At 36.3% G+C, this 16,392-nt stretch overlaps 1 protein-coding gene across 1 annotated transcript; it reads left to right on the forward strand.

The window, feature by feature from the left end:
* The first annotated feature begins 642 nt into the window (after positions 1 to 642).
* abhd3 (abhydrolase domain containing 3, phospholipase) lies at positions 643 to 15,551 on the forward strand. The gene is made up of 9 exons (XM_056744070.1): positions 643 to 1,000; positions 1,927 to 2,090; positions 7,215 to 7,397; positions 9,528 to 9,573; positions 10,463 to 10,575; positions 11,289 to 11,462; positions 11,993 to 12,041; positions 12,145 to 12,310; positions 12,412 to 15,551. The coding sequence occupies exons 1-9, from the start codon at positions 839 to 841 to the stop codon at positions 12,591 to 12,593; spliced, it is 1,239 nt and encodes a 412-aa protein (XP_056600048.1). The 5' UTR covers positions 643 to 838; the 3' UTR covers positions 12,594 to 15,551.
* Positions 15,552 to 16,392: the final 841 nt, after the last annotated feature.

A 16,392-nucleotide genomic window follows, 5' to 3' on the forward strand; every position in this document is an offset into this window, starting at 1 on the left:
AAGATCATCTGCATACATAATATGATTCACTAAAGTATTCCCAATCTTACAACCAATTTTACAGACATTCAAACGTTCAGACAACTCATCCATGTAGAGATTAAACAAAATTGGGGACAAAATCCCTCCTCGTCTCACACCGTTACCACCGTTACTAGGTCTACCTGCCATATCCCATAATTTATAAGTTTCCTGGGCTTCAGCTTGATATGTAGCTGTTAAACTGGCGAATTTTATAAGTTATACAAGGTTATTGTCAAAATCTACATAAACAGACAGAAACGTTTTTACTCGCTTTTTTCTATAGATTGATCACTACATTGTACATATTACAAAAGAAACGAGTTATGATTGGTTCGCTTCGTAAGCGCTGATTAAAGCAACGGGAAGCATGTGATCACACTGCAGAATCCCACATACTAAGCATACACAAAGCTATAATAATAATCATAGCGAATCAAAATATAAAATATATTAATATGCATATTTTCGACCACGTTAGATCCACTGTGCGAGTTTGAATGGACGTTGGCGCAAGCCAATCATACACAAAGAAGAAACGCTGACACGCTAAGCTCCGCCCATCTGGATCGCTTCTGTTTTCCCCTTCCGCCGGGTTGCATTAATTTTCTATGCGCAGCATTGACTCGCACCTCTGCGCATCGCCGGCGGTTCTGAAAAGAGCACCACCCATTCTCCCATATTAAAGGTCCTGTCTCTGTTAACAGACATCTCTACATGTGAAAATTAAACGCGTAATTTGTCCGTGATCACATCAGCATCCAGAGCTAAGCCGACTTTCAGCAGCAGGACCGTCGGGCTTTACAGGGACTGGGCAATGATTTCACTGGACCTTAATTTTAATTTATTTACGAGTGACCTTTCACTTTACCTCAAAAACCAAGTTAAAGTCGGGCTGTTCGGCTCGGGGGTTGGACTGTCTGTAGTGCTCGGATTCAGCGCCGCTTATGCCTGCTACTACTTGATCTCTGTGGCCAAGGTAAGGTGACAGTTTAGCGGCGTTGAGAATGAACGGCGTGGTTCGGAATTTGGATGCTCTGGTCATATTTGCGGCGCTTGACAGCGCCAATCAGCGCCTGGCTAATGATGTCATGATGCAAGAGGATGTTGTTACGTCATTTCAGCCCTTGTCTTCACTCGATCTTTACACGTGTCTATGTCAATATGATAAAGAAAAATAAATCATGCGTTAGACGTGTCAACTCCTTTGCCGGCATGTTGACATATATGCACTGGATTGGACAGTGCTGTAAAATAATCCTGTATTACTGAAGCTAAGTATACAGGAAATCCAAGATTACAGTAAAGACCTTAAACATCACGTTGTAGCTACTGTTAGTCTGCGGATATTTGCACCATGCACCATTTATTGTTCAATGCATCTCAAGTAGATCAATTATTAGACGATTAAATATGATTGAAAATGGATAAGAGGGACGAATATTTCGAAAGTATAGTCATCCTCTAAGTAATTTGTATAGGATAAGCAGAATGTTTTTATAAGAAACCACATTGTTTATATCATTTAACTAATAAATTAAAATGTATCCAAAATTAGAATGCACTGAGGTCTGAAGGTGGAAAAGTTTTTTTATACATTAAAACCTTATTATATTAGAATTAGTAAATTGTGCTGTATGCTATTAGTACTGCAATATAGGTTTTTTATTTCATATATCGACAAGCAAAATATGTTTTTTATTATGTAATATAGTAACAATACTAGTTTTGTATTTCATCAAGCTCTAGAAAAGGGTTGAGCCGCTGCACATTATGTATTTTTCCCAGAACTGACGCATTTGTTTAGTTCATGACCATTTTATGATTTTAATCGGGTGTGTTAAAAAATAGATAAAATTTGCTTTCATAGACATGCATCAATTCCTCTGCCCTTTCCCTTTTCAGAAACCTATACTTATAGCTGGAGGAAAAAAGTTTCATAAGTTCCTGCAGGACAATTGTCCTGTGGTCTCAGAGACGTACTACCCAACGTTCTGGTGCTGGGAGAGCCGAGTCCAAACTTTACTCAGACCCTTTGTGACGGCCAAACCCTGGGTGAACTACAGAAAGTAAGCAGCACATTTCCTTAACTGTGGAAATGCTTTGAATGGGATAGGATGATTGTTTAACCTTCTATAAGGTCAATAAATGCTGTCAGGGAAATGCTCGGTTACAGATTAAGGCTGATAATTGCTCTGCAGTCTTTGAATCAAGATGTTTAAAAGTCTCAATGTCAGAACTATATCAGTCAGTACATGATCTCAGGTGTGGTGTTGGAATCGTCATTTTAAATCGAAGCACATTTTGTCTCTCCACTTGAAGTTTACTTGTACAAGTGCCCTTGATAGATGATCAAAGAGCTTCTTTCAGCATTAATTTCATTGATTTGCTAAGACAGTACTCTTCTTCGTAGGACGTCTGTTCTCAGCATAATGGGAGAAAAATTTGTGTTGCCTATATCATCTTTCCTGTTTTGATGATTGCACATTATTGCAGTCAGTACAGTGATGTGAGTAATAATGCTTGCGCTTTATTGGAATAACATGACCTCTAAAGGGTAAAACTAACAAATTAATGTTTCATGGTTTTGAGTCCAAATTACAGAATAACTTTAATTCCAATATTTTTCAATAGATCTTGGGTTAAAAAGTAAACAAATAAAACTACCTGCATTCGCCAGATATGCTTTGCTTATTTCATATCGTCGCTGTTAAAATCAGCTCTTTCAGGAAACGGAAAAAAACACTACTTTTTAAATGATTAAAAACGGTCAGGTTGACAAGCACTTTTTATTGGTTAGATATTTGCAAAACCCAGTGACACACAAAAGAATGACTAATAATAATGATTTATTGCAAAAACTAAAAATAACAGCAGTGATATGTAATACAGTGGTTCTCACACTGGGGGCCGGGGCCCCAAGATGCGTCCGCGTTTTGGGCAATCAAACATCAGAAAAAAAAAACCCACCAACCAAAAGAATGGATTTTCCAGCATTGTATAATTTAATTTCTCGCTTTAATAAAATGTTAGGTCTTTATTTGGGGGGGCACAAAGCAATGCAACCAACACAGAGGGGGACTTACAACAAAAAAGTTTGACATCTACTGATGTGTTGTATATAAAACATAAAACTTCTAAACCTAAATTAGCCTTTAAATTCAACCTACTCTTTAGAAGTTGTATTTTTATTTTTTGGCATTATAGTTACAATATTTTGATTATTTTAGTAAAAGTTGGCTGCTGACAAATATGAAAGGTCTTAAAGGGATAGTTAAACCAAAAATAAACCCCCATTGACTACCATTGTAGTAAAAAATAACTTAAAAATATCTTCTTTTGTGTTCAACAGGACAAAAAACATATATATAAAGAATGTAGGACAGCAAACATGGTGCACTTCTGACCACCATTGTGATTTGTCCTACTAGTTAATGGAGTCCAAGAACTGTTTGGATAGAAACATTCTTCCAAATATCTTTAACCAAGCTAAGAAATTCACACAGGTTTGGAACAACTATAAAGAGTAATTCATGACAGAATATTTATTGTAGTGTGAACTATCCCTTTATTGGTCCCAAACATGGTCTTCATTTTTCTTTAATGAAAATATATATTTAAGTTTTAAAGTGAAATGAGTTTTGTTGTAAAACATTGTTTGTTGTAAAAGCTTTTTATTGTAGGGTTGTAACCATAGGTTATAGATTAGGTTTAAACAGATTTAATGTTTCAGTATATAACTCATTACACCAATTTAAAGAAACTGTCCGCTGTGCATTTCTGCTAAATGTTTAGACAGTGCAAGGAAACAATAGCCTTCACCTTTCTGTTCAACTCTTCACCTGAATTGCTTTTAATGAGATTGGAATCGATAGCTAATCCACCACTTCCGTCTTAATACGAGGCGTGAGAGACATGCATGTGGTGAAGCGGTAAATCTGTTTACGGATCCTGTGCTCTTTGTGTGGAATGATTGAGGACGGAGGGTTTTAAGTCAAGGGCGTCTGAGTTTGCCTGTCCCAGCAGCTGCGCATTCCCATTAGGAAGAAAGGGTGTGATGCATTCTGGGACACACTGAATGCTCTTGTGTGTGATGTCATCCGCTGAAGCCCAATGGAGTCTCTGACATATCCAGCGAGCTTTAGTCAGGTGTAAAATTGGGACATCTGTTTTGGAAACAGAACCTCCTGTGAATGCAGATACAACAGAGTATCATACAATCAAGCTGCAGAAATATTTGTATATATATTTTTAAGTACAAGTTAGGTGCTATTTCTGTTATGTGCTGATGTCAGTTTTCCGTGCTTACAATAGTGCACTGATAACGGAAGTCTATGAGGCAGCGCATTGCACCAGGATAGGACCACATTTTGTTTTTGCAAGTATAACTCAGACGTAGGCTAAACGTAGCACATGTTACTACTATACTTATGTAAAATCAAATGTGAAGACCGTTTTTTAGATTCTCTCATTCTCCAGAATGGCGAACTTTACGTGTCACACACTCTGCTTATGAATGATGTTGGCAACCAGAAGTTCATTCACCTAGTACTGTAATTCCACATATAAAAGAACTAATAAAACATGAGTTTATTTTTACAAACTCGGGGTCAAAGTAACTATCACAGTTAGATGTTGTCAGTAGAGCTGGTTTAAACCCAGAACTTCACTGTTTGATGCAAGACACCCCACAGGTGTTGTATTTATTCCCCACACATTTTTGAAATAGATTGTTATCAGTATGTACTGTGCCAGTCTCTCACTGTCTGGTATTTGCGAGGTGGGGTTTGCATGTCTATAAAAAACCTTTCAACGTTCAGAATACAGACGAGTCTTGGTTGCACAGACTGCAGACAGACTCAGTAGAGAGTGCATGTTTAATGAGCAGACTGAAATTACATACCACACATGCAGTATTACGCAGTTACATGGGTAGTGTCGTTTCTGGGAACGTTGGTTTGGGGAAGATATCTCAGATTCAGTGGTTAGATAACGCTAGAGCCCTTTGACACAGATTAAATCTCGAAAGAGGAATCAAACACTTCCCGCAGAGTCATGGTGAGTCCAAATAAAACAACAGACAAAGGCATCTGAAAACATTTAATAATCTGATATTTAATGTTAAGTTAACTTAACCATGGCTAAAATGCATTATAAAATGATTAAAATATCGATAAAAGACACAAATGTTCAATAAATAGTTCCATTTATTCATGTAAATGAAAATTTCATGTCATTATTTTCTCACCCCTTTTCATTACAAACCTGTATGACTGACTTTCTAACACGGAAAACTATAGACAATATTTCGTTTTGGACCCTATTCAATTCTGTTTTATGGACACAAAACCAATGCAATTGAATGAGGGCCAGTTAACAACATTCTTCAAAATATCTTCATTTAGTTAATGATGTGTAAATCAGTAAATGATTACAGTATTTTTGTTTTTGGATGAGCAATCACTTTAGTAATAAACAATCAGCACTTTCACTGGCTTATGTAGTTCATTAGTGTATAGTAGCTTTATGATCCTAATATGTTAATTTAATATCCTAAATAATATGTTCATAATATTAACATACATTGCTGTCTTAATGCACATAAAAAAAATATTGGTCAAACACTGGTGTAGAATTCGGAGGAAGAGTAATATCCAGCAAGGGAAGTGACGTCAGTTCAGAGCACAGGTGGAGTTTAATAGCGACAGACTGCAAACTGTCTTTGGCTTTAGATCCGATACAGATTCGACACAGACACTCAGTTAACAACTTCATTTGAAAATGATTAATCATTTACATGTATATTCTGCATGTGTAAAATGTCCCAATTCTAAACTTTTGAAATTTCATTGTAGAAATGTTTTTCATTGTTTTAATCAAATGTCTCAGATTGTACAGCATTATTTATTTATTTTATCCTCCTCAAACTTCTAATGGTCAATGTTTAAGTTACATCAGACTTCTATTTTAGGAGGTTAAATGTTTATTTGTCTTTCACAGTTGGACAATGTTTAAATAAACCTTGTGGGTTGTATCAGCTGGTCCATTTTGTTTGTGTTTATTTTTGTCTTAGTTGAGAACCTGACATGCATATTGTTTTGCGTAAGTCTAATTTTAAAGCCATATTAAAATTTTCATTTTATAATGAATATTTTTTTGTGATTATTTAGTACTCTGTTAAAACAATAGTTATTTAACATTAATGTATATGACATCATTACTGTAAAATAAAACAAAACTCTAAAAATATTATAAAAGCCAACATCTATGGTAAAAATTTAACTGAAAAAAGGTTAATGGTGATCAGAGCATTGCAAATCAGTTATTTAAAGCCTGAAGCATCGGAATTGGGATCGGTATCGGCCGATCATGATGACAAGAAACTGCTACTCAGTATCGGCTGCAAAAATCATGATCGGAGCATCCCAATTAGTACGTTTATGTAATAAAGCATAACCTTGCACATGGAGTGATTTAAGATTAATTATTCTAATTTCCTTTAATCTAACATTATTGTAATTATTCTGTTTTGTAACTACGAATCCTATTATGCACTCAAGCAGCTGTGAATGCATTTATTTGGGCTTATGATCTTTGAATTATTTTTACAACATGTGTGTAATTTTAGATACACCATACATGATATATTGCATAGGCAACGTGCAAATGTATTTATAATAAAACTAAACCCAGTTTTTCATAAAAATATGAATGCATTTGAATATCCAGCCAGGAAATCCATATTACCTGTGCTAAATCAAAATGTACCAGCTGTGGAAAAGGAACCTTAACTAGCCCCAACTCAAAAGTACAATATTTGTACAATATAGAGTAAAGTATTATAGAAACTAAGAAGCATTAATACAGAAAGCATGAGAATATTCAAGTAAGAATTAAAAGGTGCAACTTCGTTTTAGGGTTTATGTACTGTGAATTCCATATTCATGCATCATGTTATTTACATGGCTCTCTGTACTCTCACAAAATAACATGTCTGCAGCGTATGTCCGAGAAACCATATTAAAACCATTGTACTTTTTTGGCATTTTTCATAGCCATGTATATTCTCTCATAGTGCAATGTGAGAGGATTTTAGATTGTATTAAGACAAAATTTTGCTCGCTGAATGTTTTGCTCGCTAAATGAAGCTGTTTCCCTCTGTTCTGGGTTCACTGTGTGTGTGTGTCCGGCAGTGAGCTCATTAGAGCAGCAGATGGAGGCCAGATCTCTTTGGATTGGTTTGACAATGATGGCAGTTCATCCCACCCGGACCCATCCACACGACCCACTGTGCTGCTGCTCCCGGGACTGACGGGTACAAGCCACGAATCCTACATTCTGCATATGGTTCAGCAGAGTCGGGATCTGGGTTTCAGGTGAACGGCCTTATTCAGTCTTTGCAATCTTCAGTTCATACCAGAAAATGTAAATTCATTTGTTCAGGTCGGATTTTCAATATTTGAACTGATCGATTAAGGGTTATTATTGTCAGTAAGTTCCTGGAAGTCTCCCAGTACCTGACCTTCAATCTTTCCTCACATGTGATAAATGAAAGCAGGAGGCTTAAACAACAATATAATAAAAAAACATCAACATTTAGTCAATTATAAAATGAAGACACTGTAAGACTCATAAAGGGTTGAGATGATCCTTTTGTAAGCCGTATAGCATGCCTGCATCAGAAGAAGTTGTGCAGCTATGATGTAGATCAATGTACTACACTATAGCCACACCTCACAAAACCTCTGTAAAGCCACAATCAGCCAGGTGCGAAGTTAGATTCTGTCATACTATGTAGACCAAGACTCTTCAACAAAGAGCTGAGCTCTGTATTAAAGCCCTAAGGGATGCAGAGGCGGGCACTTTTAGGCGACTATCAGGAACTCATTCTTCTAATACTCAAGAGGCGTGAGGCCACAGTAGCTAACTCAGCATCTTATGGCTCTGGCCCGTGTCCTCCGCTTAATGAATTGCAGCTTTCCAGCTTGCCTAAGAACAACTTTCCATTCCGCAGCAAAAAAGGCCACACGTATGCTAAAGTTACACTGTGTTAGTGACGTATGTTAGTTGATGTAATCTTTGTTTTGCAACTGGAAGCGAAAACTTTCTCTTTCGACCCATTTCGACATTTGTACACTGATAAATGTATGCAGGGTGTTCTACTATTAAAGGGATAGTTCACCTAAAAATAGAAATTCTACATGTATTTAACCTCATGTTGTTCAAAACCTGGATATGACCCTTTCTTCACAAAAGAGGATATTTTGAGAAATGTCTCAGTGGTTTTGTGACCATACGATGGAAGTCAATGAGGTCCAATGTTGTTTGGTGACCAGCATTCTTCAAAACATCTTAGTTTGTGTTCCGCAGTGGAAAGTAATAGAGGTTTGATTTATAGTAAATAATACAATATATTTTATTTCTGGGTGAGCTATCCATTTTAAAGATTGGAAAAAACCTGCCCCTTCCGGAATGCAGCTTGACTACTCATGAAGTCTGCATAGGGGCTACATGTCATGTAGTGTAAAATAACTCTAGTCTTGTTCTTATCAACTACATACTGTACATAGTGTCTGTGCATGATAAGCAGATAGCACAATCGAGCTATAACCCCGGTAGAGGCTCCCATTTGCTAGCAATCTATACGACATTAGTATCTAAAATATTCATGTTTTATTCAGCATTAGAATTTCAAAGTTTTCAATAAGATTACAAATCCAAAAACTACTTAATCCAAGTAAACTACCGTAAAACGTCATGGCAAGTAAAAGTGTGATTTAGTGTCAACCCCAGGTGTATATCTAAAGTAGAGTGGTATTTGGAAAGACAAAATTCTATAGCTGTGTGACCAGTATAGTGGTGAATGTAATGAAGTATGACTCAGGGCTGAACAGCTTGTCATCATAAATTGAACAATGATTTCCATATTATACCTGAATGTAATTTATGGTAATTTGTCAAAAAGTGAAGTTGACCTTGCAGTATGAGCATATCTCAAAACAGATCCAGCCAATGGAAATAATGGGTGACTCAATGTCAACAGGACTAACTGAGAAACCCAACAGACACAGGACCAGTATGAAAAGTCTGAAGTCCTTTTTTTCTAGAAATAACTGACTGTGATCTCTATAACATGGTTTTTAATCCTTATTTAGTCATTACAAATATCTGGAAAGTAATTACTTTCTGTGGGAACCCTGTGGGAAAGCTTGGCCTTTATTTAATATTTTAAGATTTAGTGGAAGTGAAGGATCTCTCTCTCTCTATATATACTGTACATAGATTCTGAATTGCCCTTACCTTAACTGGTGTGGACCATAAAGAATAATAAATAAATAAACTACCTATATCTATATGCAAATATGCTGCATTATTTGACAGATTCAAAGCTGGTGAGTTAAAGAATATTAATCGACAGCTTTTGAATGTGTGTGTCAACCAGTCAGAATCAAGTCTTCAATAACACACTATGTATGTAATTCTGAATTCTCTTCTCTGCATTTCAGATGTGTTGTATTCAACAACAGAGGTGTCTCTGGGGAAAAGTTATTGGTAATAACAATCTTTTCATCTTTTCTATATGTTCTGTTCTATAAATGACATACATTTGTATCATGTACCATATCACTACTCAGAACACTTTGAGGTTTGATTTGTTCCTCTCAACACAAGACTGTAGTACAGGTGCTTGGCACAGGTGTCGCAATTCTCTTCCCTCGGAGTAATGCACTTCTTTGAAATTCACATGATTTGACTTTTCCTTAGAGAGGTTGAAGACTTTCTTATTGTCATGTTCATAGATAACTGGTAAAACCTGAAACATATGTTGGAAACAAAAATTCAAAGACCTTCTTAGAGGGACCTAAAAGATAATTTGACCTTTTCTAATACAGTTTCAAGGTCAACGTGCCTGGAAGTATATATATATATTTTTTTAAAGCTAATATTAAATAAAGTTATTTTTGACTAGCACTACAGTGGTAAAACTTGTTCTTTTGGTTAAGAGATATTGGATTAGACAACAGCTGTCAACTGACCATTTTAAACAATCTTATTGATGACATGCACAGTTCTTAAAGGGACAGTTCATCCAAAAATACAAATTTTGTCATGAATTACTCTCCCTCAAGAAGTCCCAAACTTTTGTCGATTTTATTGTTCTGATGAACACAAAGGACGATGTTTGAAAGAATGTTTGTTAACAAACAGTTTTGGGGCACTATAGACTTCCATACTAGGGAAAAAACTACTATGGCAGTAAATGGTGCCCCACAACTATTTTGTTTCCCACATTCATTAAAATATCTTCTTGAGAACAAATAAACAGAACCAAACAAAGAGAGTTCAGAATGATGAATATTTAATTGCATTCACAAGGCTTGTTTTCCCCCCAAGTACAGTATATTGTATATATACATATAATCTCTTCACTGTACTATAGACGCCCAGGACGTATTGTGCAGCCAACACAGAGGATCTGGAGCTGGTGATAGAACACGTCCAGCGGACCATTGACAATGCTCCTCTCATGGCAGCTGGGGTTTCTATGGGCGGGTGAGCTTTATACACACACACACACACACACACACCTGGGCTTTATCCAGTCCTTAAATCTGAGTTTAGCTGTTATAATCACATGTACCAGGAAACTCAAGTTCCATTTTTCCCTACCAATAATCTGTATGGTGTGGTTACACATTACTAAGTGATCTACTGTAAGTGATTGTGAAACAATGACTCAATGCTGTACCAATATTATTTATATTACAAAAATAACATCATAGCACATCGCACTGCAATCCGTCTTTATCCTAGCGAACCCATATTCATTGTATTATGTTTTTTTATCCATGATTTATTTTATGCCTGGTGAAGGTTGCACTGCTAAATAGATTGCTGATTCCATAATAAGCATTATATGCCCCCATTGTGTAACTTATGTGTTTTATAATGTGTTACCAATACATGCCTTGTTCTTGCTTCTATATCCTTGTCATGTGATTTTATTGAAACTTCAGCTCAAATGCTACTGTACTTGTTTAATTTCCCTCTACTTTTCTACCTCTTTCAAAATAAATCTTGAGTCAGCAGCAGAGCGCTGCTTTAATCCTCTCAGTCTCAGGGGTAGAAAGGGGTCAGCTTCAAACGGCTTACGCCTCCAAAATGCACCAGCGTCATGTGCTTCGGGATATAACATTCATGAATGATTAGTGAATAAACGCTCTCTGTTATGGCTGTTATGCTTATATTATTTTAACACCCTGCAGGATGATGCTGGCCAACTATCTGGGTCGGAAGGGGCGCAAGACGCGTCTGAAGGGCGTAGTGGTTTTCTCGGCCGGCTGGGATGTGTTTGAGTGCTCAGCTTCACTGGAGAAACCCCTGGACCGTTTCCTCTTCAACTCCTACCTCACCAGCTGCCTGCAGGCATCTGTGGACCGGTCAGCAGGGGTTATGGGGGGATAAGCACGGCTTAATTTGCAGTAGTTTAGTGTGAAACAGCACGCCTGTCTATCCCTGTTTTTGGGATATGTATATTATTATGGGTAGTTATTACTTGGCAGTGCTTCTAATTTTTGTTAAGGGACAGTTTACCCTTTTCGAGAACTTTATTAGTATAATTTATTAGCTCTAATTCCAGAATGAAAGGGGACTGGGAATATTAAAGGAGTTTAAAAAAATCTAATCGATAGTGTAAATTCTATTTAAAAAATATTTACTGTGTGCAGAATTATACACTGTAAACTGCATACTAAGTAATTTAGTTTTTTTATTACATATTCATAGTATTAATATGGTACAGTACACAATATTTTAAAATGTTTTGGTGATTTCTGGAAGTGTTTTGGAAATTGAATAATGATGGCATTTGTAAGAACTGGTAATGATGAATGGATATGGTTGTGTGATTTATTGTTCAATATAGATTAGGTATAAATTACATTCTAGACCTTCTCTTTCTTTTTTGCAGTCACAGACCTGTTCTTGAAAAAAAGTATGACATAGACCATGTGATGAAGGTACTGTATGTAATCTATTCTGAATTATACCACATACCGTTCTCTTTACAGATTTAGTATTTAGTATACTATGGTTGTTTGTTTTATTTTGTCCATTCTATAGGCTAAAACTATCCGAGAGTTTGATGAACGTTTTACATCCATCATGTTTGGTTATCCATCCAATGAGGACTACTATCGAGATGCCAGCCCAATCCATAAAATCAATTCTGTGCAGGTGCCAATGTTGTGCCTCAATGCGGCTGACGACGTCTTTTCCCCCAATCACGGTGAGTTTTTATTTAAATGTAGTTTATTGGACCCATAATAGGTTTTATCGATCTAATTTTATATATTGGTCTTCAGCCATTCACAGTTTTTTCTTCTTCAGCCTTTCCAGTAGAGGCTGTTAAGCAGAACCCAAATGTTGCTCTCCTCATCACCTGCCACGGCGGTCATATCGGCTTCCTGGAGGGCCTGTGGCCACGGCAGAGCACATACATGGACCGCGTTTTCCGGCAGTTCACTAAGGCCGTCTTTGAGAACAGCTGCAGCCTATCTGATCTCCATTGACCCCTGTTCCATTCCCTCTCGATACCCGTGAGCAAAAAATTCCTGATCCATTTCCAAACTGAAGTGCACAGGTTCACATAAAGGCCAGGATTGTTTTTATTTGTTTGTGTGTTCATCTATTTATTTTTATATTAGTAATCACATCTTTTTATGTACAATAATAGAATTTAAATGCTGCTTAGGCATTCACATGTTCCGTCCATTCATTGGTGCACTTACTTATTTTTTATTTATTTGCATAGGGTATGGGACTTGCTTGTGTTTATTGGCTTTTGTGATTATGTTTGGTTATTTTCATATAGAGATTTTACCATTATGAGTGTATGTTAAACATCAGCTATTGGAACACTGAATCATGCCATCTTCTCATTAGATAACAACCGTTTATTTATCTTACACATTTCATGTCTTGAACATCCAATTCAGGGTGACTTCCGAAACAACAACAACAACAACAACAACATGGTTTAGCGACAATTATCAAGTGAATCTCACAAAGAACTGTCAGCCCAAAAACATTGTTTAAAATTATATAACAAATATGTATATGGGGGGCACGGTGGCTTAGTGGTTAGCACGTTCGCCTCACACCTCCAGGGTTGGGGGTTCGATTCCCGCTTCCGACTTGTGTGTGTGGAGTTTGCATGTTCTCCCCATGCCTCGGGGGTTTCCTCCGGGTACTCCGGTTTCCTCCCCTGGTCCAAAGACATGCATAGTAGGTTGATTGGCATCTCTGGAAAAAATTGTCTGCAGGGTGTGAGTGAGTGAGTGAATGAGTGAGTGAGTGAGTGAGTGAGTGAGTGAGTGAGTGAATGAGTGAATGAGTGAATGAGTGAATGAGTGAGTGTGTGTCACCTGCGATGGGTTGGCACTCCATCCAGGGTGTATCCTGCCTTGATGCCCGATGACTCCTGAGATAGGCGCAGGCTCCCCGTGACCCGAGGTAGTTCGGATAAGTGGTAGAAAATGGATGGATGGAAATATGTATATTTCCTGCGTAAATGTCCTGAACAAAAAGAACCAAATGAAAAGACAAAAGAGCCATGCCCAAAACCAAATAGAAAATCTAACAGATGAGATTTATGTTGGTTTTAATGAAAACTATAATGGAGTCTGGTATATGATGGATTCTATTGCTGGGGTGTTACCTGGGAGATTTATGATATTGGAATAATGGCCAAAACATACACAAATGAATTTTGTAATGGTTTTAATGAAAAAAGCTAATGGTTCATAATGGGCTTTTAATGGTAACCATTAACATCTGTGATGGTTCCTAAAGGGTTACTATTGGGGGTTTTTTTCAGCAAGGAATCAAAATGAAACATATTTTGCCATTGCATTGTGCTTTAATTCACATATAAAACCACATATAAAACAGAGCACTTGTTTATAGAAAACTATTTAGATCCTAGTTGTTGAAATAACAGTATATGTTATTAAAAGGTTAGCTTTGCTTTATATACAAAATAACCTTTGATTTGAAAATAAATACTTTACCTTTTTTTAAGTTGTAGTAAAACATGACCAGAACGTTTTCATTGTGAGATTTGCATCAATATCCCAATTCAATGCCTCAATCTTCAAATACGTGTAGGCTCATTTTGTCAAGCTGTGCTTTTTCTTCTTTTAACTCTTTAAAATCTGTGACTAAAAATCGCTCTCGCAGTAAAATCATTTGTCACAGTTCATCTGTTCTTTTGTTATATGAACAGGAAGGTTGAATTCATTTTTTACAGTGTGTCAAACTACTGTATGTCAGTCAGCGACCGGTTATCTTCAGTGATTTCTTATTTGTTGCACCAAGGCCTTATTTGTTTAAACTTACAGCATTAAAAAGGAAGATTGAACTATTTTTGTCTTTCTAGCATCAGTAAATAAAAGTGTGTTCGGCCAGTTTAAAAAAGAGAAGTCACGCCAATGTATGTACAACACGTATATTGTTTCCAACCCTTCACTAATTTATTCTCATTTATTTAATCCTAAAGAGAGTCTAACCAGCTCACTATTTTCTGTCAGTTTTGTTTTTAGATAGGAGAGCGATTGTATCTACCACATTGCATTGTTTTATTTTCTTAAGAATGTACCTTGTGCACTTTTGGGTATTAATACTGGTATATTGACACTGACTAGTTTAATTGTAAATTAGATGTAAATTTTAACAAGGAATGTGAGATTTGCACTATTTTGAGTTCAACCTGTGTTAGTCCCAGTCGAACTGGCTGAATGTGGCTTCAAGGATTCGTTGAATTCATATGTGAAAATGACTTGAGCTACTACTTGTCTATAATGTGAAAACATTGAAAATGTTCCCGAAACCTCTGCTTGCTTTAAATTCACTTGCGGGTCAAATGGCTCTTTATGCTATAGTGTCATAAAATGCACAGGCTACTTAATGAGATTATTTGACAAGAAAATAAGTATAAAAACAGGAGCAGTCATTATTTGTGTGAGAATGTGAAGGATGCTTATGCAAATCTTATGAATATGCAGGTGAAGAATTAGCTGCACATAGGGACTTTCATGGAAGAATATGCTAGACATAGTTATCAAAATCTAAAAAGAAACCGCCCTGCCATATTGTATTTACCTGTTTATTAAGGTGCTGCTTCATATTATGCTTCTAACTGTCGATGCGGATATGAGGACCACGAAGTCTCCTGTGGATTTGCCTTTCCTCTCTGCTTCTGCTCATCCTCTTTCCCAGTAGCATGTGTCACTGTTCTAAGTGTCTTGAGTAACTGTACAAACAACGTGCATCCCATAACCTGTAGCACAACAGACATATTTTTCCATGATGATGTCTTTCCTTTTATAAATTTATAAAAGGATTGTGTATTCAACATGTGCGGCAATAAGATTTTAATACAATATAGTCTACTGTATGTAGAATAAATGCACATGTACTTGTATGGATTATAAGTGCATTTGTGGTATTAAATAAATTATGGAATTTAACCAGACTGTTTTGCTTTCTTGATGTATTTTTGATGACTGAATACGAACAAGGTGATGAGTCGGCTGAATTTAGTGCAATGTTGCTTACAGTTCTAGAAACAAAATGTTAGAGATAGTTCACCTCAAAATAAACACTCTGTCGTCATTTTTTCACACTTATGATGTTTAAAAACTGTATGCGACTATCTTCTGTTGAACACAAACTGAGATATTTTGAAGAATATTTGCTCTTTTGTCTAGAGATAATGGAAGTCAATGGGGGCAAATGTTTGTTACCAACATTCTTCAAAATATGTTTGTTTGATAAATTTGCTAAAATATAAATATATATTCTGCTGCTGAGAGAATGTATATTTAAGTCACAAATAAGTAGGCAGAACCCATTTGCAGGCTTTTTAAAAGAAAAAAAGAATCAAAACACTGTGCAGAGATGACAAGGCCCAAATATAGTTCACAACAATGTTTATGTTAATTTATAGATATATTTGAAGAGTGTATTAATAATGTATATACTGTATATATAGTTGAAAGAAAAAGTATGTGAACCCTTTGGGCTTACTTGGATTTCTTCATAAATTGGTCATAAAATGTTCTTATCTTCATCTAAGTCACAACAATAGAGAAACACAGTCTGCTTAAACTAATACAGCACAAACATTATACGTTTTCATGTTTTTATTGAACACAACATGTAAACATTCATAGTGCAGGGTGGAAAAAGTATGTGAACCCTTTGGGCTTACTTGGATTTCTTCATAAATTGGTCATAAAATGTGTTCTGATCTTCATCTAAGTCACAACAATAGAGAAACACAGTCTGCTTAAACTAATACAGCACAAA

This window comes from Triplophysa dalaica, chromosome 3 (genome assembly GCF_015846415.1).
Source record: "Triplophysa dalaica isolate WHDGS20190420 chromosome 3, ASM1584641v1, whole genome shotgun sequence".
Lineage (NCBI taxonomy): Eukaryota > Metazoa > Chordata > Actinopteri > Cypriniformes > Nemacheilidae > Triplophysa > Triplophysa dalaica.